The sequence below is a fragment of the Panthera leo genome, chromosome C1, assembly GCF_018350215.1.
Source record: "Panthera leo isolate Ple1 chromosome C1, P.leo_Ple1_pat1.1, whole genome shotgun sequence".
Lineage (NCBI taxonomy): Eukaryota > Metazoa > Chordata > Mammalia > Carnivora > Felidae > Panthera > Panthera leo.
In genome coordinates this window covers 122,753,878-122,777,829 of record NC_056686.1, presented here as the reverse complement: position 1 = coordinate 122,777,829, position 23,952 = coordinate 122,753,878, and the positions used below count along the sequence as shown (strand labels likewise).

At 34.6% G+C, this 23,952-nt stretch overlaps 1 protein-coding gene across 1 annotated transcript in view; it reads left to right on the top strand.

Moving 5' to 3' along the window:
* ACTR3 (actin related protein 3) overlaps positions 1–23,952 on the top strand; it is a 65,598-nt gene that overhangs the window by 36,742 nt on the left and 4,904 nt on the right. The window contains exons 4-10 of the mRNA XM_042948510.1: positions 2,445–2,555; positions 6,808–6,903; positions 8,656–8,763; positions 13,865–14,008; positions 16,054–16,227; positions 22,744–22,836; positions 23,041–23,166. Of these exons, the coding sequence (XP_042804444.1) occupies positions 2,445–2,555; positions 6,808–6,903; positions 8,656–8,763; positions 13,865–14,008; positions 16,054–16,227; positions 22,744–22,836; positions 23,041–23,166 (852 nt within the window). The remainder of the gene's footprint in view (positions 1–2,444; positions 2,556–6,807; positions 6,904–8,655; positions 8,764–13,864; positions 14,009–16,053; positions 16,228–22,743; positions 22,837–23,040; positions 23,167–23,952) is intronic.

The following is a 23,952-nucleotide window of genomic DNA, read 5'->3' as shown; positions in this document are numbered from 1 at the left end:
CATGTGGGGCCCCAACCCATGGACTGCAAGACCATGACCTGAGCTGAAGTTGGAAGTTTATCTGACTGAGCCACCCAAGCTCCCCTCTTATCTAGGTGATCTCATGCACTTCATTCCCTACGACTACAGCCCAGATCTCTGCTTTCAATTCCTTGACCGTTACATTTCCAACTACCTGGCTCTCAAGTTTAATATATCCAAAACAAAATTCATTACATATATATTCTACCCTTGCTTATTCCAAGACAATACAGAACACAATTTTTGTATCTTGATTAATAGACCCTCTCCAATCTGACTTCAGAACGGAAACTTGTTGATACATTTGAGTTTGTTCTCATTCTTATTGACAGAAATCTTCAGTATGGCCTAACATCATCCATACCACAATTGGGGCTCTTATTCTTTCTTGCTTGATTCTTTTAAGATGAATTTCAGCTTTCCCAATGCTGCACTAATGATGTTTCTGAAAATCAAAGCTGTTCTTGTCATTGCGCTGCTTAAAAATTGCCACTGATGAGCTATTTCTTATAGAATAAAACACAAATACATGGTAAGTAAATGCAGTTTTTGAGAATCTGGTATCCTTCATCTAGAACTGATTTATCTCTTTATACTTCCTCTCCCCAAGCCTTTTGATAACTGCAGTGTTTGTATATTATGTAGTGTTTGTATATATTTTTTCTATTCTGTCTACATGTTTTCCCTCTGCCCCCCAAAAAACAGTATTGACAAGGTTGCTCCTTTAAGACCCAGCTTAGATTATGACTTCAGTCATAAAGGAATAGGAGGAGCCTTTCTGTTTTCCTTCAGAAGCCAAGTTGGTCATCTTGTCCTAGATACTTTATTTCTTTAAGATCTTACAGTGTATTATTTGTATCTGTTTCTTGCATTAGGCTGAACTTGTGGGCAGGATGGTCATGTCCTTAGCATTTTTGCCAGTGGTTCACATTAGGTGCACAATAATACTTGACTAATAAATGAATAAGCTCTTAGAACATTGAAATATGTAAACTTCCAGTAATGTTATAAGATGAATGGTGTAGTACATTCATTTCCCTTCCCTAAAGCAAACTGAAGAGTATTTCTTTTATTTCAAATATTAATTTAAATTCTAGTAGAAGTCATTTTATAAGTATAATGACTAAAAAAGTATCTAAAGTGCTGGAGTGAGATGTGAACATTAGGGATTAATAGATAAGAGGTTTAATGATTAAGTAAATAACTATGGGATGTTTACTTGTTCATTCAATAGTTCAGCCTTAGGTATTGAGTGCGTACTGTGTACATGGAACTATTTATTTTTTTGTTTGTTTGTTTCCTTTCTGTTATGTGTATTTTTAAAGTTTTTTGCCTAAAATTTTAATTTGCTTAAGAAATTCCTTATATATTTATAACACTAATCTTTTGTTATATATGTTGTGGAAGTATTATTGCAGAGGTTCACAAACTTTCTTGGTGCTCTCAGTGTCTCAGTAAGATTTTTTACTGTGCCACCCACCACCTAGACAAAAAGAAATACCCAGCAGTTGTGTTTATTAAGTAGCTAGTGATAAGCAGCTAGTAGCCATTTGAAAAAAATAAGACACTATTCAAAAGGAAAATATTTTTATTTAATTGTCAGATAATCACAGTTAACTGTTACGATGCATGTGCTTGTTAGGCACGTCACAACTTTTCATTGCCACCCTCATTTCTTATTTGGGGGGAGGTACTTGGTTTTTATAATAGCAACTGCTGGCAACCCAGCTTCTCAAAGAAGTGATGTTACTGAAAGGAGTATAGAATGATCTAATGTTGAAACTGAACTACCTTGAACTAGTAGATATGCAGTGTCAAACTGATTTTGAGTATCACTGTATTTCCCTGAAAAATTTTAAATATGTTGTGGTGTCTTTGTGAATTTGCAGCAGTACCCTCGGACTCTGTTTTAAAGCATGGTTCTGTACAAATATCTATAACTTTTTAAATAAAATTTAACATGCTTCATTTATGATTATGCTGGCTTTATACATACCAGCTGTGTTATATATATTAGGCACAAAACAAATATTTGTGAAAGAGCTAACAAATTATAAATTAAGGAAACTTTAATCAACTATACTATTCATAGACTTTAGTTTTAATGGGTTATTTTCCCATTATTACAAGATTTTCAGAAATCGAGAAAGACCAGTACGGTGAACTTTTATCTAGATGTAAGAGTTTTTAGCATTTGACATATTTGCGTTATTTATTTTAATTGAACCATCTAAAAATAGGTTGTAGCAATAATTTCATTGATCTCTAAATAGTTAAGTTTGTGTCTCCTAAGCATGATCTACATACACTCATTAAATCACACCTAAAAATTTCTGTCCTGATTTAATATTACCTTTTTTGGGTAGTTATATTTACTTTTGATATTAATACGATTTCATTTGTTTTGTGTTTCGTTTTAATAGTGGCCAATTCGCCATGGTATAGTTGAAGATTGGGACTTGATGGAAAGGTTTATGGAACAGGTGATCTTTAAATATTTAAGGGCAGAACCAGAAGACCATTATTTTCTTTTGGTAAGTACAAATTATAATTTCATCAGGGATATTTTTGAAAAATGCTGAGAATGTTTTCATCACATCTGTACTCAGTAGGGCATAGTTTCTTATTACATTGCCATATACCTAAGAGACTTTGTTATAAAGTTGTATTGTCTTTAAGATTATCTAATTCTGAGTTCCACTAGAGTTGTAATATGTTGAGACACCAAGGGTTAGGTGCTTTACAAAGTTTTCATAATTAATATTTAATTCTTACAGTAGGAACTGTAAGTAAGGTTCAAAACAAATTAGAAATAAGGCACTTTGCTTTTGTTCTTTTCTTTTTAGAGTGTTTGTGCGTGTGCAAGCAGGGGAAGAGGGTTGGGGGCGGGGGAGAGAATCTTGAGAATCTTAAGCAGGTTCGACATGGGGGCTCCAGTCCATGACCTGAGCCGAGGTAAAGAGTCAGATGCTTAACCACTGAGCCACCCAGGCACCTCACTTTGTGTTTTTAAGTAACTAGTCTGATTATTATTTATTAATAATTCTTGACAACAGAAATACAATATAATTTACTTTTAAACTTTTTTCTTATTTTTATCAGTGCAACACATGTTTTTAGCTTAAAAAATCAAGTGGTATAAGATTTAAAATAAAAAGATAGTATTCTCCTTCCTCACCTTTCCCAGTCTTTGATTCATGTTCTCTTGAGACAAACACTTTACATTTTTAAGAGTTTTTTTGTGTGTGTGCTAGTTATCACATAAATTTAAACATGTTTTCTATTTCTTGTTTATTTGAATATTAGACACTACCTACTAACTACCTAGTAGGAAAGATGAGGCTTTTATTCTTTTCCTCTTATCCCCCTTCTGTTAACACAAAGTCCCTATCTTTTCCTCCCTGCAGTGTGGTTATATCATAATTTTTGGTAAATCAGTATTCTGTATTTTACTATGGTAGTTTGTGAATATTGTTTATGGCTAGACCATAAACAAAGTTGAAAGAGCTTTACAATAAATATCCACATGTACACAACCTAGACTCAAGTATTAATTTTTTTATAATTGCTTTATGATAGCTATTAGGTTATCCATCATTCCATCTTATTATTTATTTATTTATTAAAGTTTATTTATTTTGAGAGAGAGTGAGCATGTGTGTGGATGCAGAGAGAAAGGAAGAGAGAGGAAATTCCAAGAAGGCTCCGCACCATCAGCACAGAGCCCAGTGTGGGGATCCAACCCATGAACCGTGAGATCATGACCTGAGCCGAAATCAAGAGTTGGATGCTTAACTGACTGAACCACTCAAGCGCCCCAATCTTATATTTGTAATTACTTCACAATGAGTTGTAGATGGGGTAATTTCACCCCTAAGTACATTAGCATGCATATCATCAAATACAGTTCATTATTTGTTTACAGTTCTTTTATATAACATTCACATGCTATCAAATGCACAAATCTTAATTCTACCATTCAGTGTATATTGACCAGGCATTGGCAGACTTTCTCTGAAGAACCAGATAGCAAACATTTTTGGCTTTGAGTGCTATGTGGTCTCTTGCAGCTACTCAGCTCTGCTGTTGTAGCAGGAAAGCAGTGTCAGAAAATACTTATATGAATGGGTATGGCTGTGTTCCAATAAAATTGAATTTACAGAAACAAGTGGTGGGATGGATTTGTTTTACAGGATACATGATGTAGTTTACCCATTGTCTGGTTTTGACAGATGCATACATCTGTGTAACCTAAACCCTTACCAAGATATGGAACATTACTATCAGCCTGGAAAGTTTTCTGATGCCCTTTCCTGATTATTTCCTGCCCCTCTTCCCTAGAGGCAACCACTGTTCTGATTTTTTCCAGCGCAGATTGGTTTCGCTTATATTTGAGTTTTGTATAAATGGAATTGTACAAGATGTGCTCTTTGGTTAAGACTTAATTCAGCATAATCATTTTTTTTAAGCTAATTGTTTATTTTTTTTTTTACATTTTATTTATTTTTGATAGAGACAGAGCACAAGTCGGGGAGGGGCAGGCAGAGAGGGAGACACAGGATACAAAGGAGGCTCCAGGCTCCGAGCCATCAGCACAGAGCCTGATGTGGAGCTCTAACTCACAAACCGCCAGATCATGACCTGATCCGAAGTTGGACATTTAACTGACTTAGCCACCCAGGCGCCCCCAGCATAATCTTTGAGATTCATCCACATTGTTGTAAATACCAGTAGTTTGTTGCTAGATCATATTCTATTGTATGAATGTGCCTCACTATCCATTTTCTTATTGATGATTACCTGGGCTGTTTCCAATTTTTGATTATTATGCATATTTTGGTTATTGCGAACTTTCTTTTTAAGTGTGTATTTTGAGAAAGAGAGTGAGCGTGTGTGAAAGAGCAGGGGAGGAGCAGAGAGAGAGGGAGAGAGAGAATCCCAAGCAGGATCTGTGCTCAGCAGAGCTGGACATGAGTTTATGACCTGAGCTGAAATCAAAAGTCAGAAGCTCAACCTACTGAACCACCCAACTGTCGCTGCGAACATTCTTATACAAGTCTTTTTGTGGACATGTTTTCATTTGTCTTGTGCAAATACCTAGATATGGAATTGCTGTGTCATGGGGGTACATGCATGATTGGTTTTATAGGAAACTTTCAGAACTTTTTCCAAGGGGTTCTACCTTTTTGCACACCCACCAGCAATGTGTTAGCAATCTGGTTGTTCTACATTCTATCCAACATTTGGTGTCAGTCTTTTTAATTTTAGCCATTCTGGTGGGTGTGTAAGAGTTCTCATTTTGGTTTTAATTTGCATTTTCTGATGACTAATGATGTTGAGTACTTTTTCATGTGCTTATTAGCTATTTGTATATTTTCCTTGGGAGATCTTCTGATTATATCTTATTTTATATAGAACTTCTGTTTTTCTTGGAGTTTATAATTTAACTGCCTTGGTTTTTTTTGGGGGGGGCTTAATTTTCTATGTACCTGTCTCTAAATTATCTCCAAATCCTTGAACATGTTCCAAAACTCCTCTAAATAAGTTTAATCATATCAAGTAGTTTAGCTATTAAAGGGTTTACATGTGTAAAAAGTCTACTCCTAGTCGACCTTTTTCTTTAAAAACTTTATAGTGTTTTTTTTTAAATTAACAAAAAGATTTAATTTGCAATGAATTTGAATTTTATCCATCTTTCTCTTTGTAATATGTGTTCTTGAAATTTAAGGAATCATTCTTACCTCAAGATCAAAAAGATAATTCTTTTGTACTTCTGAAGTTTAAAAGTTTTGCCTTTCAGTTTCAATATTTGAGATAACAAAAAGAATTGTCAAATCACATTCAGAAGAATTAGAGGTCTTGCCCAGTTTCAAGCTTTAATAATGTAAATGATTTAAGTAGTCATGAGGCATAGGTGAAACATGAAGTCCAGGAATGCAGGTAACTGTTTCCTCAGTCCACTCTTGACTTAGGATGTGTTCTGGCCAAGACTTAATCTGCAGGTTTCTAAATGATGTATGTGGTCACAAAAATGGAAGAGAATACTGTAAACATCGCCATTTTATTTAAAAAAAAAAAAAAAAATTTTAACATTCGTTTATTTTTGAGATAGACACAGAGCACAAGCGGGAGACAGGCAGAGAGAGAGGGGAGACACAGAATCCGAAGCAGGCTCCAGGTTCCGAGCTGACAGCACAGAGCCCAATGCTAAACTCATGAACCGTGAGATCATGACCTGAGCTGAAGTCAGATGCTTAACTCACTGAGCCACCCAGGCACCCCTACACATCTCCATTTTAATACTCTTAACAGTTTTATGACTTCTATAACATTTTCCAAGAAGCCATGCCATAAATTTGTAGAATCTTGGCTTATTTATTATAGTTGTAAATAGACCAGGTACATCCTGCTGAAAACATTACATGGGTGAGAGTTCTTCCACCAGCAGATAGGATTGGTATGTCTCCCTGGAGGTCTGTCTTTACCCTTTCACAAGATGATTTGACTGGGTCTCCTTTCTCTCTCATTCCTTTTATCAGTGCTTAATGGTGTGACATAAGGAGTCAGTTTCTTGTGTGAATAACTATTGTTTTCATATATGCCTAGATCTGCTTGAAATCTTTATATAGTTTTTCTTTTGTCTGTATGTCTATCTTTGTACCTGCAAGTTTAATTAAAAGACTTTTAAATAAAATGACAAATTATGTCTTATTTAAAAATTGTCTATAAAGTTATGAAAATAATCTGATCTTGTCTATTTAAAATGTTTAACATTCAATTTAATAGACTGAACCTCCACTGAATACTCCAGAAAACAGGGAATATACTGCTGAAATAATGTTTGAGTCCTTCAATGTTCCAGGCTTGTACATTGCTGTGCAGGTAAGCAAGTTCATAAGTCAAGATAAGCTTGTCTCTTAAATTTTAATCTAAGGTTTAATTCACTGTTAAAAAATACATATTTTTCATAACCTCAAAGCATGCCATAGTTCTTTCCTGAATCAGTAATTTAGAAATCATAGGAAATAGAGTTAATCAGCAAAAGAGAAATGTTGAAGGAAGTAAGTTGATGAACTTTAGATAATTCAAAGCTTTCATGGGACAGAAATAAGGGAACTAATATTTATTGTTTGCTCCAGGTCAGGAACTTTATATACATATTCATTTATCCTTGAAACAGTTGTTGTGTCCTTTTTTCATAGTTTGTTTTGATTGACTTACTGCTAGGTATATTGGACCATCTTCTTTGTGCCCTTCTGTTTTCCATGTATCAGAAATCCCTGTAGTATTTTATTGAACTTACTTTGTAAGTGTATCTTCATGGAATGGCTTCTCTCCTACCCTTCAGGATCACAGCTCACCTGTTACTTGTTTTTTAACCCTGTAGTGAATGTGATGCCTAGCATATCATAAATGTTTAATAAGTATGTAAACTATTGTGTAGTTCTCTTAGGTCATGATGATTATGGTGTGTGATCCGGTGCTAAAATAGGAGGATGGCCTAGATAACTTTCTAGGTCCCTTTCAGCTATTATATTGCAAGTAGGTAAAATAAAGCCAGTTTAGCTCTCTTTTTAATTATTGGCTGTGTATCTTGTTTGAAGCTTGGATTGTATGAAATTGAGTTTTTAAACAATGAACTAGCTGTGTTAGTTTCTTTATTTGTAAACTTAAAAAAAAAAAAATTGTATCTTATTGCCCATGCTAGTATTTTGCATTGAAAAATGCAGTCCCCTCAACTTTGTTTCCTGATTAAATCATAATATTAAGAAGAGTATAATGGATTTTTCTATGGGTAAATAACTTGTTACATATTTCTAAATGCACGCAGCACTTAGAAAATTTGGAGCTAATCTTATGATAGAGGTACTTGTTTATAGCCATCTGTGTATGGAATAACGAGTGATTGGGTGTTTGTGTATTTCTTTACCTTCCTTACACTTTGTGGTTTGTGTATAGGCTAGCTCATATAAACATAGTTTAAGTCCTTGCATTCTTAGTACTGTGATATCTCATGTTAGTCTTCCCATTTTGCGGGGTTTAGGAGAAAAATGTCTCTTGTTAAAACATGGAATATTTATGAACATGCCCCTGAAAGTAAATATAAGCCTGTAAACTAGTAGGATGTGAATAATTTTATTGCATACTGTAAATTAATTTTGTGTATTTTCTTTCCAAAGATACTGTAGTTGACCATTCAATAGCACAGGTTTGAACTGCATGGGTCCACTAATCTGTGGAGTTTTTTTGATAAATCTAGTAGAGTACTGTAAATGTATTTTCTCTTCCTTACAATTTTCTTACATTTTCTTTTCTCTAGCTTCCTTTATTATAAGAACACAGTATACAATATAACACACAAAATCTGTGTTAATCAACTCTTTAGGTTATTGGTAAGGCTTCTGGTCAACAGTAGGCTATTAGTAGTTCATTTTGGGGGGAGTTAGAAGTTATATTTGTATTTTCAGCTGCTTGTGTTGGAATGGTCAGTGTCCCTAACCTTGGTGTTGTTCAAGAGTCAGTTGTACATTTAAAATTGTAGTACTCCATTGAAATAGTTTTCTTTCTGTTAACTCTTTGCCCTTGTTTCTATTTTTTTGTCTGTCATAATTTGTGTGTGTGTGTGTGTCTAAGGCTGTTCTTGCCTTAGCTGCATCTTGGACCTCAAGACAAGTAGGAGAACGGACATTGACCGGTACAGTAATAGACAGTGGAGACGGTGTCACTCATGTCATTCCTGTGGTAAGAATATTTTACAGTTACCAAATCGGACATCAGATAACACATCTGGCAGAAATAAATTATATGAATTAATACCACTTTTAAAAAATTCTAAATGTTGCACTTTAAAAATTTGGTCATTTGTTCAGCTATAGCTATATTTTGCTCAAATTAATATTTAAATTCTGTAAACAAATTGTAAAGTCTTTTTTGCTATAGGTTTGTACTATAATTAGAAAATGATTTTAAAGATATTAGAAATTATTTCTAATTCATAATTAGCAAATGTTGGAGTAACTGGAATGGAAATATATTATACCTTTCTTTTCTTAGACACGGAATTCTGTTTTCTGGTTTGGATATGTCTGTGTGTGTGTGTTAGCTACTTGATAATCTCTCTTATCCTTGATTAACAGACTTGAGCTGGGTGTGTAGGTTAACTAAATAGTTTATAAGCTCATGGCTGTTAATAATTTTGGGAAATTATTCATTTATTTTTTAAAATTAAATTCTACACCCAGTGGTGGGTCTTGAACACATGACTCCGAGATCAGGAGTCACATGTTCTACTGACTGAGCCAGCTAAGTGTCCCGGAAAGTTATTTTATTTTTTGAATAAAAAGCTCAAGTTATGATTGTACTTTGTGGTTTGGATTTAGTAAGGCATATTAAGAAAAATACATCAGATTGTATTGTTTGTCAGAGATAGCATTTTTTCTGCCAAGGCCTTTGTGCTTCCAATTCTTAATGACAAATTCGGGTTTTTATTGTGCCTAATATATTGAAAATGACTACTTGAATTCATACTTGATAATATTAGATGGGTATACATAGAAAACAGTTTTTCAAATAATGTTTATATTATATTAAATATCCTGTTTGGGATGAAATTATTTCGGGACTTTTATGTCTTCATTATTCTCATTCCTATTTTTAATGGATCAGGCATCCTCTGATGAGGATAACATCCTTGGGTTGACTTAGATTAGATGTTATAATCCATTCTCCCAATGTCATAATAGTTTTAGTAATAATTGTCCCTTTTTTAGTATCACCTTTCTTGAGATATAATTTATACACCATACAGTTCACCCATTTCAAATGTATAATTCAGTGGTTTTTTGTATATTCAGAGTGCATCCATCACCGCAGTCAATTTTAGAACACTTTTATGACTCTGAAAAGAAATGCTCTGTCCATTAGCAGACTCTCTCCCTGATAACCTTAGCCACTGGCAATCACTCACATACTTTCTGTCTCAATTGATTTGCCTGTTCTGGACATTTCACATAAATGGAGTCATAAACTTTGTGGTCTTTTGTGACTGGCTTCTTTCATGAAGCCTTAGGTTTTCAAGATTCAAGATAGTACTTCGTTTATTATTATCGCCAAATAAGATTTCGTTATATGGCTACACCATATAATATTTCATTGTATGGCTATATCACATTTTTTTTTTTTTTTTGCCATTGGGGATATGTTAATATCTTGGATATTGGAATGTGTCCAATATTTCATTTTTTTTTTTTTTTTATAGTTGGTGTCATAGTTTTCTTTCTTAGTGGTACATAGAGCTTCTTAAGATTTTCATTTTAAATTCTCGTTTGAACCTCAAAGTCTATAATGTAGGTTATATTACCTTTTGAGGGCCTCAGTTTACCCATTAAAAAATGAAAATAAGTGAATTGCCTAAGATCACCAAATAGTAGGCTGTGGAACTAGTAGGTGAACTGGTTCTGATTCACCCAAATCTGAAGATCTATGAAATTAATCAGTAATGTCAGTATCTTGATAATTAATATTCAAATAGAAGTTATGAACATGAATAAGAGTGAATTTTTATAAGGATATTAAGAATTGGATGTTCCTGTTTTTGTACTCTTTTCCTTCTTTTGAATTAATGGAGTATTTTTTTTGAATCTATTTTGTTTTCTTTATTGACTTATTAGCTATGTTCTACTTCTTTGTCATTGTCATTTGCTTGTTTTTGGCAGTGGTTGCTCTTGAGTTTATAATAAACATCTTTAACTTATAATCTAAGTACAAATAATGTTCTGATGTTTTATAAGTAGGTACTGTGTACAACAGTGTACTTCCCTTTGGAATTATAATTGTCACTTATTTTACTTCTACCTGTTATAAATTTTCACTATGTTATTAATTTGTTTCATTGTAAATAGTATATTAGTTTTGTTAGGGCTGCTGTAACAAAGTACCAGACTGAGTGGCTCAAACAGTAGAAAATTAATATTTGCCCAGATGGAGGTAATAAAGTCTGAGATCAAGATGTTGGCAGGGTTGATTTCTTCCGAGGCTTCTGTGTCTTCTATCAAGATGGCCTAATTCTCTCCATTTATCTGTACATGGTCTTCCCTGTGTGTCTGTGTCCTAATCTCTTCTTTTAAGAACATAAGTCATATTAGATTAGGGCCAACTCTAATCATCTTACTTTAACTTAATTACCTCTTTAAAGTCCCTGTCTCCAAATACAATCACACTGTGAGGTATTAGGGGTTAGCACTTCAACGTAAGAATTTTGGGAGAGGCAGGACATGTCAGCCCATAACAAGTTGTCATCTTTAAAAGAGATCTTGAAAAAGGTAAGTTGCTTTTATATTTATGCACTTACCATTTCCAGTGCTGGTTTCCTTTGTGAAGGTCCATATTTTCGTCTAGCCTAATTTTTTTTCTGCCAGAATGATGGCGATGGCCTTTAGCATTTCTTAAAAGTGCTGGTCTACTGACTATGAACTCTTTCAACTTATATACATCCTTTGAAAAAGTAGTTTGCCTTCATCTTTGAAAGATACTACTTGGTATAGAATTTTAGGTTGATAGCTTTTTACTTTTAGTATTTTAAAGATGTAATTCTACTGTCTTTTGGCTTACATTGTTTGTGAGTATAAGTCTGCTGTTATTCCTAAGCTCGTTTCTTTGTAATGTTTCTTATTTGTCCAGCTGCCTTCAAGATTTTCTCATAATATATTCCTGGTTCACTAGTTTTTAGTAGTTTGTGATGTACCTAAATGTATTCTTTTATTTTATTTTTTTCCATTTCTTCTCCTTGAGGTTTTTAGAGAGAGAGTGAGAGAGCAAGCGAGCATGAAGGGCAGACAGAATTCCAGGCAGGCTGTGCCATGGGCACAGAAACAGATGTGGGGCTGGAACTCATGAATTGAATGGTTCATTCTTGTCCTCATGTTCACTTTTTTTATTATTAGAGCAGATAATTTAATTTGCTCTAATCACATTTAGCATATATATATTTTTAATGCTGTTCTTTTTTAAATGTTTATTTTTGAGAGAGAGAGAAAGAGAGAAGCATGAGAGAGAGAGCATGAGCAGGGGAGGGGGAGAGAGAGACACACACACACACACACACACACACACACACACACACAGAATCCGAAGCAGGATCCAGGCTCTGAGCTGTTAGGAAAGAGCCTGATGTGGGGCTCATGCTCACCAACCATGAGATCATTACCTAAGCTGAAGTAGGATGCTTAACCAACTTGAGCCACCCAGGTGCCCCTAGAATATTTTTTATTTCAGATATTTTATTTTTCATCATAGAAGTTCTCTTTGGGTCTTTTTTATCTTCCCTTTCTCTCTCACTCATATTTCCATTGATCTTCTTGTTCATGTGGAATATATAGTTGTTTCAGTGTTTTTGTCTATCAATGCTATTATCTTTTGTATTTCTGTTGCTTTCTCTTTTGATGATTCTCCCAGTCAGGGTTGTATTTTCCTCTTTCCTTGCTTGATTATAATTTTTCATTAGGTACCGTATATTTACATTGTTGTGTCCTGGGTTTTGGGGGCTTTTTAAAATATTTTGAGATTTCTTTCCTGGAACCCAATTAAGTTACTAGGAATCATTTTGATCCTTTTAGGAGCTCCTTTTAAGTGTTATTGAGCAAGTCCAGAACAGTCTTTTGTCTGGTTCTACTCTATCCTCACTCTTGAAGAAATACCCTTCTGTGGACTCTACTCAATGCCCTGTGTTTGAGATCTTTAAACTCTGATTAATGGGAATGTAGACTATTCCCATTTATGCAAGAGCTTTGGGGATTATTTTGTCCCCTCCTTTCTAGAGGTTCTTTCTTTGGTCTTGATGGTTTCCTAACATGAATGTGGTGATTATTAGGCAGCTTACGTGTTACTTTTCACATCTCCAAAGCTGTGTCAGTGCAGCTCTTTCCACTTCAATAGTTTAACTTGCAAACTGTAGCCGTCTTGACCTTCCTGAAATCGAAATTCCGTATCCTCAACTTAATGAGACTCTGGCTCTGCTTGGGTTCTCCCTCCTGTTACTGCTGTGTGGGCACTTTTCTAGGCAATGAGATGGGATGTTCATAGCATTCATCTTGTTTGTTTTCTCTTCTCATGGGGAACACTGCCCTACTCTGCCTGTTGTTCATTCACTGTCTGTAAACCTTTGTTTCATATAATTTGTCCTGTTCTTTCTTTAAGGTGAGAGGATAAATCCAATCACTAATACTCTGCCGTGCCCAGATGAGGACATCCCTAATATTCTTTGTTAATTAAATTTAATATTGCTACATTATTCTTTGTACCTCTGACTCCTATCAGAAAATTTGGATTCATTGTATGGAACTTAATTATTTGGCATTATGATGATGCATAGAATGCCTCAGCCTTGTGAAATTGGTACCTACTTCAGTAGGAAAAAAGATAGTTTGTAGACTATAAATTTCCTACAATGTTGTCTAAACTGTTCACTGATAATATAAAAGGTTTTAAAAATAATTTTCTATCTGGTCTAATATCAAAACATTTAATACTTCTGAAATTCGTTGTTTGTGCTGTTCAGTCATTTCAGTCTTGGTTATTAAACTCTTACCAAGAGTTCTTAAAAGAACAGTTCTGAGTTGCTGACCATTCTTGTTCATAATATCTGTATAGTACTATAAATTATGTAATATAGTATTGTGAGGAATAAACTTGAGGAATAAAGACTAGAAGAATTCTCCTGGGATAAAGTAGTACTTGAGAATATAAATACACTAACTTGAGAACCTAATCTTATTATAATGGTTATTTGTGTTATATTAATCTTGAAATCATTGAAAGTAAACTTGAGACTTTTTTTTTCATCTAGGCCGAAGGGTATGTGATTGGCAGCTGTATTAAGCACATTCCAATCGCAGGACGAGATATAACATATTTTATTCAGCAGTTGCTGAGAGACCGAGAAGTAGGAATCCCTCCAGAACAATCCTTGGAAACTGCTAAGGCAGTAAAGGTACAAAATAATGAGGAGTGTGTAATTCATTTAAAAATTAAAGTCAAATTTACAGTGTTAACATGAGAAACTATTAGATGAAGAATAGTACTTAAAAAACCCTTTGCAAATCATTACTCTTAATTATGTATATGTTTTCTCTGTATTTCTTGTAAGGAAATTTTGGGGAATTATCAGCCTTGTGCCTGTTGTCTCCACATTTCACATTTGAGTCAAGAACATTTGACTTTAGCATGCATTTTGTGATTATTCCCCATAGTAAAACTCATTAGTTCACTTCAGAGTCCTCGTATCTTAGTTTTTTCACTGAATTCTTTATTTTAATCCTAAGAGTTTTCTGTTGCAAAAATTTTTTTTTAATGTAATTGTTTCATTTGTCTATAGAATATAAGTTTGGCTCCAGTGATATGGCAAATAGAAACGTGTAAAGGCTATGTAAGGTGTTATAATATGTATCTTACATAAGTCTATCAGTGCTTTATGTAAACCATCAAAATATTTAGCATTGCTTTTTAAATTTCTCACTTGCCAGCATACCTAAACAAATTTCCGTGGATTTCTCCTATGTTTTCAGTATGTGAAAGTAAAACTGCCCCAGCAGAAATAACTATTTATTGCCTATCTGCATGATTATAGGGTTTCTGCCACTCGTCAAAGGTCAGGAATGAAAATGAATTTACTGTTCCTAATTACTAAATGGCTAAAATTACTAAATTACTAAATGGCTGCCAAAAGACGCCAATGGTGGCATCGAAATTAAATGTGTAAAAAATTAATATGAACATTACTGCTATAGCATCTTCGGGAAGTCTTTGGAATTTAAAAAAATATAAGAGCACCAATGATTTAAATCTAGAGAATACTAATGCTCAGTGTGAATGTCTTTTAAAACTTATTATTTCCATGTAATTTCTACTTCCAAGGTTTGGAGAAAGAAGACCTACGGTAACATAATCAAATTGTCCTTTGTTTTTCAGTACTTTTTCCTTTTATGTCTTTTGGTTATTAGTAATAATAGTTGTAGCTATTGCAGATTAGGATTCTTGATGTGCAAAACTATATGAAATGTGTGGCTTTTTTGTTTTGTTTTAATCCTTTTTTTTTTTTTTTTTTTTTTTTTTGAGAGAGAGAGAGAGAGAGAGAGAGAGAGAACACGCATGAGTGGGGATGAACAGAGACAGAGGGAGACAGAGTCTCCCAACCAGGTTCCATGCTGTCAGCACAGAGCCTGATGTGAGGCTCGAACTCAGGATTTGTGAGATCATGACCTGAGCTGAAATCAAGAGTCGGATACATAACTGCCTGAGCCACCCAAGGCACCCCTGTGTGTTTTTCTTAAAAAAAAAAAAACAAAAACAAACAAAAAAAAAACAAAAGCAAAAACAAAAAAACCCTGAGACTTGGATTCAGGAACCCATAAGTTGCAAACAGAATGTTATAACCCATAACATTTTTGAATTGCAGTTTTGATAAAAACTTTTACTTAGGGCATATAATCAGATATGCAACAATTTAGCATTGTAGGTGATATAGTAAAAAAGAATAGTTTTTATTTTCAGTCATTTTTCTTTTGCTCATTTGCTTAGACCATGTTCAGTTTTCTTTCAGATAGGTATTAAGGATTAAGTATCTATATTAATTTGTGTGGTTATTTCAACTATTATTTATTCTCTGGTTATTATGTATTTTATGTTTTCTTCTCTCTTGAATGTAAACTCCATTAATTACTGAAGCAGTATAAAATGTTGAATGACAGAAATGAATATTTTCATGAAATAACATTAAAATAATAGAGATTGTCTCTTTAGTTGGTCAGATCTTACTCAATTTATATATGAAGCCAGGAGTTATGTGTAGGAGATGAGAGATGAGCTTTTTATTTGTACTAGACATCAGACAATACTGTAACATGAAATTTTCCTCAGCTTAATTTCTTTATTTTCTGAAGGTATTGGTTCATTTGATTCTTGTTTACTGAAAATATGGCATCTTTTTTTACCGTTACTAAAATGAGGAAATAATTACTCAATTCTTTGTTTTTCTAGGAGCGCTATAGTTATGTCTGCCCAGATTTAGTAAAAGAATTTAACAAGTATGACACAGATGGATCAAAGTGGATTAAGCAATATACTGGAATCAATGCTATCTCAAAAAAAGAATTTTCTATTGATGTTGGTTATGAGAGATTCTTGGGACCTGAAATCTTTTTTCATCCAGAGGTAAGTTTTTTTTTTTTTTTTAGATGGAATTGTTTTGAAAAATTTGGCAGAAATTATCAATGAACTATAAGATATTCAGGAAAGAGTTAATCTCAGGAACTTTCTTTTGTATACTAAAATGCTATAGGGAATTAATCATTTTCAAGAGGAAAAATTGCCTATGTTGAAATAGGCTAAACAAGTTACTGTTTTCATGCATTTAGAAAACTGAAACTTGTCTTTTTAAAATTTGGCTTATGTGGGGTCATGCAAAGACGAGAGCCCTTAAAATTTATGACCATTTAAATAAAATATTTGGGGATAAGTTCTAGAACTGCCACTGTCCTCATATAAAGTGGCCATTAGACAAAGAACCTTTAAGTATTGTAACAAAATATTATTAACAAAGTAGTTTTCTATCTCTGTGAAATGTTAGTAATGTACAGGTTTTATTAAATTAATGAAATGGTGTGTTTTTAATAATGAAAAACTCTTCTAATAACTTAGTATGAGAAACTTATTAAAAAAATTTTTTTTTTTATTTTTGAGAGAGAGAGACAGAGCATGAACAGGGGAAGGGTAGAGAGAGAGAGACACACACACACACAAAATCTGAAGCAGGCTCCAGGCTCTGAGCTGTCACATCAGCACAGAGCCTGACATGGGGCTCGAACTCATGAACTGTGAGATCATGACTTGAGCTGAAGTTGGATGCTTAACCGACTGAGCCACCCAGGTGCCTCTATAAAAAACTCGTTAATAGAATTACATTAAATGTTTTTTGTGCGTATTTGACATTAAGAACAGTTGTTTTTGAATATTGTTTATTCTCTTAGCAAATAGTAAGTGAATACAGTTTTCATGGTCTCAGTTTAAGTACGGAATATTCAAAGATGAAAAATTATTTTATATTGGTTTTACTGAGCTCAGAGAATAAGGGAGATGAATAGCTAAACAGGTAAAGTTGCTTTAATAAATGCATGGATCTGGGTAGGGGATAGGAACAAAGAACATCTAAGTCTGCTTGGGCGAACTACGGAAACTTCTTAGATGAGGTAACAGTTGAACTGAGACTTCAAGGATGAATAGGTATTTGTCAGGCAGGTATGTTAGGGGAGTATGTTTCTGGCAAAGGGGATAGACTGGGTAGAAGTCTGGGAGAGGAGAGAGCTAAATAATAGAAGTATAAAGGAAGGGAGTTAGGAGATGGGTCCAGATGGGTGTTCATGAGGGATCAATATGCTACAGAATGGAGTTTACTGGATTCTGGAGTTGTGCAGAAATCTTCAGTGCAAATGACACAGATTTATGAACGGTGTTAGAAAGGTCACTCTGGCTGCACTGTGTGGGATGAATTAGAACAGAGGTGTTGGAAACAGGTTAGTTTATTGCAGTTTTCCAGATGAAGGAGGGACTGAGAAGAGCCCAGTTGTAAGAATAAGGCTGAGGTTGTTTTGTCTTTAAGAGGGATTACCCCAGTGGTAGAGGTAAAGAGTTATGTATGGGTACAGGAAAATGTGAAGCTGGGAAGAGTGGATAGAGGAGTAGGCAGGTAGCTTAGGAAGTTCATTGTCACAGTGCATAGTTTTATTTTTCATGAAGGGGAGTCAAGCTATTGTGTTGGGAGAAGGGAATGGACATAAAGTTGAGGGCTAGGAGACAACAGTAACTTGTATAATCATTAGTGAGAAGAATTGAGAGGGTGACTATATTAATAGTAGGGGGGTGGCACTACAAAAGTTAGAGACTCAGAACTTTGAGTCATAGAGCAGTGTTTTCCCTCCCAGGCAGTTGTGGAAAAGGAACAAAGTGTTTTGACAAGGCAGAGGTCAGAGTTTTGTGGAGTGTAAGAGCCTGAATCCGAAAGGCCTGACTTACTTAGGGATAATGAGGGGTATGGCCAGGGATTGGAGATCATGATGAATTGCAGATAACTGTAAATTGGGAGCAAAGGAGTGAGCCCCGGAAGGATAAGGCATTGTGGTCAGACTAGTATTTGGGTGTTGTAAGGTTTTAGACAGCCCTTCCATTTCAGTGCTAACACATAACAGCCAGTTCTTTGGAGGGGGGGTGGGCTGGTGATAGAAACAGCCCTATTCTTGGCTTTCCCTACTGATGACTTACTAAGTGTTTTGGAGGGAATGTATGGTCTTGTCCATCTGCCTTCCAGATTCTAGTTTGCCAAATTTTGTTGCTGTTTCTTCCTGTTCTCTTCTCTACATACATTTGGGATTATGCCTTTTTGATAATTTTTCTTTATTAGTGCTTTTAGTAGAGAGAAGAAGATATGTGTGTACAGTTCATCATGTTTTTCCAGAATAGACCCCCACCCCTTTTTTTGGTATCATATGAACTGTGTCACTTCCCAAGTGAATTTTAAGATTCTGTCTTATGTAGTTCTAGATTTTTCTGTGTCACAGTTCCTCTTGTCATCTGAAGAATTCACTCTGGTTTTTGTTTTGGCTAGATAAAAGTGTAGGTACCTGAATTTGAACACTGATGATAAACTGTATGAAAGAGTAAGGATATTTATTTTTCGAATTGCTGAATTCTTCACAAATACCTGAGCTGTTTTTAGAAGGAACGGGTTTGGCACTTTGATTTTTTTTTTTAAAGGAAATTAAATTTTTTTGACAAAGCTATTTTGACTGCTTTGTCTACTTTGAGTGTATTTTCTGTAAATTTCTCAGAAGAGAGAAAAGATACTCCTCTCTTGTTAGCCACTTGTAGCAGTATTAAGACACGATCAGAAAACAGAGGCAGGACTAATCCTTTTGCTGAAAGGGAAAGCAAAGGCCTAAAAATATGCTTAGTAGGGACCCTAGGTTGAGCCTGTTAGTATTAAAGTATTAAATAACCTGCAACAATTTATTGTTAATTCTTAACTCTTTTCCTTCATTTATTTATTACTAAGTATTCATTGCTTGCTGCTTCACTCGTTACATTCTACACATTCTCTCCTGGGATTCTATAAAGCACAATAGTCCCCAAGCTTTTTGTAAAGATGTATTCAAATCAGACTTCATTTCTTTCTAAATCAGAATATCTATGGGTGAGTCCAGGGTATGTGAATATTGAAAGGTTGTATAAATTTTATCTTTTGTATGTTCCTGATTAAAAATTGCTATGAGAAGGGCATGGCACAGGAATGAATGACCCTATCCCTGCCTTTTTCTGATCTTGTTATAGCAGGTGAACTGTCTTAAAGGTTTGGGAAAGAATTACGGAAAGGTTAATCTCTTGAGTGCGTGCTCCTTTGTGTGTGTGTGTGTGTGTGTGTGTGTGTGTGTGTTGTTTAGGTAAGTACTAAGGAGTATGGCTAACAAAAGACAATGTATAGAATTTTTAAGTTCTGTATTAGTAAATTGATGAGATATTATAGACCATATTTTCTTTTTCTTTTTTTTTTTAATTTTTTTTTTAACGTTTATTTATTTTTGAGACAGAGAGAGACAGAGCATGAACGGGGGAGGGTCAGAGAGAGGGAGACACAGAATCTGAAACAGGCTCCAGGCTCTGAGCTGTCAGCACAGAGCCTGACGCGGGGCTCGAACTCACGGACTGCGAGATCATGACCTGAGCCGAAGTCGGCCACTTAACCGACTGAGCCACCCAGGCGCCCCTATAGACCATATTTTCTATCGGATTGTTAATGTTCTCCACATTTTGAGGATTAAATCTCATGACAGGTTCTCAGGTTGAAGGTATCATTATGGGATCATAAAAGCGTGTTTTGAGAATTGAAGTTTCCTTAGAGATTTCATAGTCTAAAGCTTAGAGAGTGGTTATACACATCACAAAATGAAATTTTCAGGATTCCAATTCTGTTACTCATTCCAGTTAATTGTGAACTGAGCCATTCCTTGCCCATAAACTAAGATTGACTGTAAATGGCATACAGAGCCAGCTGAGTGGAGTTATATTCTCCCATTTTCCCACAGGATGCAATATGGACTACCTCTAACAGATGGAACAAATAGTCTGTAGTTTGGGTTTTCAAGCCTCAGTATGAGCCCCATTTCTCTACCCACTTGTAGCTATTCATTATTCCTAGGAATTCTATACCCCTGTTAGGGTATGCTTTAAATAGATAGATGTTGACTACCATTTGTTTTTTTACTATGATAATAGAAGTCAGTAGAATCTTTGCTAGTGATATTTTACTTTATCTAAAGTAAAATATTTTGTATCATTATGCTTCATCATTTAAGTAACGTTAAATCTCTTTTCATTATATGCCCAAACTCTCAATAACTTAAAACTAAATTTAAAAACTGGAAAAAATTGACAAATGCATAAGAGTTATCAGTCAAGTTCTAGAATCAGTTTATTGAACAAAGGAATGTTGTCTCTCCCATTAGACAACCTAATGTGAAAAATGAGAGGCCGAGAAACGTGGTTGGCAACTCATTTTCTGGACAGTACTTTAAATTTTATTCATTTTAGTGAAATATACTTGTTTATTTTGACAAATTAGGCTAACTTTTGACCTTTTATTTTTAACTAGGAAAAACCCCATCTAGCATTTCCTCTCCAATTTTAAAGAATGGCCACATACATATATTTTTGAAAAGTTTTAGTAAAATGAGGTCTTTGTTTCAAAATACAAGTTGAATTCTGAGATCTAGCATTCAAAAACTATTTTATGGGTGCTAGGGTGGTTCAGATGGTTGAGCATCCGTCTCTTGATTTTGGCTTAGGTAATGATCCCAAGATCATGAGATTGAGGCCCGCATGTAGCTCAGCGCTGAACATAGAGACTGCTTAAGATTCTCCCTCCCCCTCCCTCCCCCCTCTCCCCTCTGTCCCTCCGCCTTCTCCCCCTCACTTCCTCCAGCTTTCTCCCGTTTTCTCTTTCTCTCAAAATCTTAAAAAAAAACAAAAAAAAAACAAAAAAAAAACCTTATGTTTTGTAGTTCCTCTGAGGAAATCTAGAAATATACATACAGCTACAGCATGTTTTGGAGGGCCACAGGCATGCATATAAAAATACATGATGGGGAAGAAAGCCTTCCCTAATACTATTTCTCCTTGTATAAGGCCTGCTGTATATAAAAATTAAGTTTTTAAAAATTTACTATTTTTAATCTCCTTCTTATTTCCATGATGATTTAAATTGTTAGGCTGCTTTCCATCTCAAACCTACCAATCTAACCGATCTGTTAAAAAAATTTTGAAAAGTGTTGCCTAATACATGTACCTTCCATTCTAAATAAATACATACTAATACTCATATTTATCATACTGAGATTTTAAGAAATAAAGTATTACAAAAAGAGTACCTTCCCTTCCTCAGACCTTTTCCTTTCTCTGTTTGGTTTCCATCCTTGCTTTTTCTCCTGAGGGTGGTTGTCATAAATTTAGTGTATATCCAGTTCATGTTTTTTAACTGTGCATGTATTCACAAAAACATATATTAAAAAAAATTTTTTTTTTATGTTTATTTTTGAGAGAGAGAGCATGAGCAGGGGAGGGGCAGAGAGATGGGGAGAGAGAGAATCCCAAGCAGGCTCTGTGCTCTCAATCCAGAGCCCAATGTGGGGCTCGAATTCAGGAACTGTGAGATCATGACCTGAGCTGAAGTTGGTTGCTCAACTGACTGAGCCACTCGGGCACCCCAAAAATAAACATTTTTAAAAGATTTACATATATGTAATCATTCAGATTTTTTTGAAGTTAGCTTCTTAAAAATTGAGTTTTGCTTTTGAGTGTCAGCTATTTGGAAATAGTTTGTGGTATATCATCATATAAATACACAGTTTATTCTCATTATTCACAGTAGATGCTCTATAAAGTTGCTGTGAACATCGAATTAGTGAAAACTAAAATCATTGTTCGTAGGGGAAATACAAGGTTAGGTCCTGTGAGCTTTAGGTTACATTTTTTGTCAACTGAACATATAACCTTGTTTTATTTGTGTTTCTGTTTAAAGGCACACGAGTATATATTTTCCATCATTAGCATTGAGCCCACGGCCAACAGCCCTGTAACTCATGCTTGAATGAAGCTTACCAACACTGTATTTTCTCCATAACACACGTCACAGCCTTCTCAAGCTTAGGAATAGTAGATAGCACTTTGGCACTACTGTGGTTGGAGACCCTTTTAAACAGCAAAATCACCCACAAAACTGTGGAAACTGTGACACTACATATATCGTGAAAAGGCCACTTATAGTATAAAAGGTGAAATGAGAAGACTGAGCATTTCCTTGTTTGCCTTCAACTATAAATGTGTCATTCAATTCAGATTTTTGCAGCTCTGCTCATGTGCGTGTCCACAGATTTTTATCAGTTCATAGTGTATGTGCAGCTTTACATTTTTACTGTTCTGATGGTTGTGAAATGGTGTATATCATCATTATTACAATTTGACTTCTGAAATCTCTGATTTCAGTGTCTTTAGTTTTGAATTAGAGACCAGAATTCATGATTTATAAAAATTCTTTTGTTTTTGAACTGAAAATATGCTTTTTTATTGTGATATTTAAGTCAGTACTAACCTAATCTCTATCGTATATCCACCTTTACTTTTCAGTTTGCTAATCCAGACTTTACTCAACCTATCTCAGAAGTTGTAGATGAAGTAATTCAGAATTGCCCTATTGATGTCAGACGTCCTCTCTACAAGGTCAGTATTTACAGCAAAATTACTGTTCAAGGCCATACTTTTAAAAACTTCTTAAATTTCTGGTCTGTTCTTGAATATTAAATTGAAAAACCTCTCTTCAAAAGGCTCTGATAGGATTTTAGTATTGTTTCTTATGTCTTTAAAAATGTTCTTTTTCCTTTTAAATAAAAGTCAATACTTATTTATTTTTCTCCACCAATGTAGAATATTGTCCTCTCTGGAGGTTCAACCATGTTCAGGGACTTTGGACGTCGCTTACAAAGAGATTTGAAAAGAACTGTAGATGCCAGACTGAAACTAAGTGAGGAATTGAGTGGTGGCAGATTGAAGGTTGGTTTTCTCAGTTATTGGTGGGAGGGTAGGGGCTTTCTTGATTCTTATAATGGTGATGGGAAATGTCTGCCAATTTTTGCTTTAATTTAGGAAAATAAGAGGCCTCTATCAGGCATTCTAATGGAAAGTGGTTAATATTACACATTCATGTCCATGATATTCTTGGTCATTTTTATTCCTCTAGGATATCACCTACATTTCTGGAAAGTATTCTTAGTCTGTGTAAGCAACATTTTTTCATACCTCTCTCACGGATAACATATTATATAGAACAGATATCTTGCATACTCCAGGGATAATATTCCTTAGGGAATCTACACAATTTTAAATTCTCCAATAGTAGTACAATAAAGCTGAGATGAGAGAGAAGCTGATGTTGTGGGGTCAAGCCTGCTTATACAGACTGACCCTACCCACCCCTATCCCCCATAGCAGCTCATAGTGTAAAATCACACTGGTGGCAGAAATAACTTTTCTTTTGCATGTCCTGGATTTTGGGTTCACTGTCAAAATCAAAATTAATTTTAAATTTTCAGATGTCGGCTTTCTATATTCATGAGACAGATTTTCAGTAAATGTTATGTTTCACCCTTATTCATTGTAGACTATTGATACAAAACATTGATTTAGAGGATATGTTGCTAAATAAAAATACATTTTATTCAACTTGGAAAATTATTAAGAATGAGGGCTTCATCTGAGACTACTAATCATTTAAAATTACTTAAAAGTAAAACACAATCCTCTAGAGTTTGGCACTACTGTGGTTGGAGACCCTTTTAA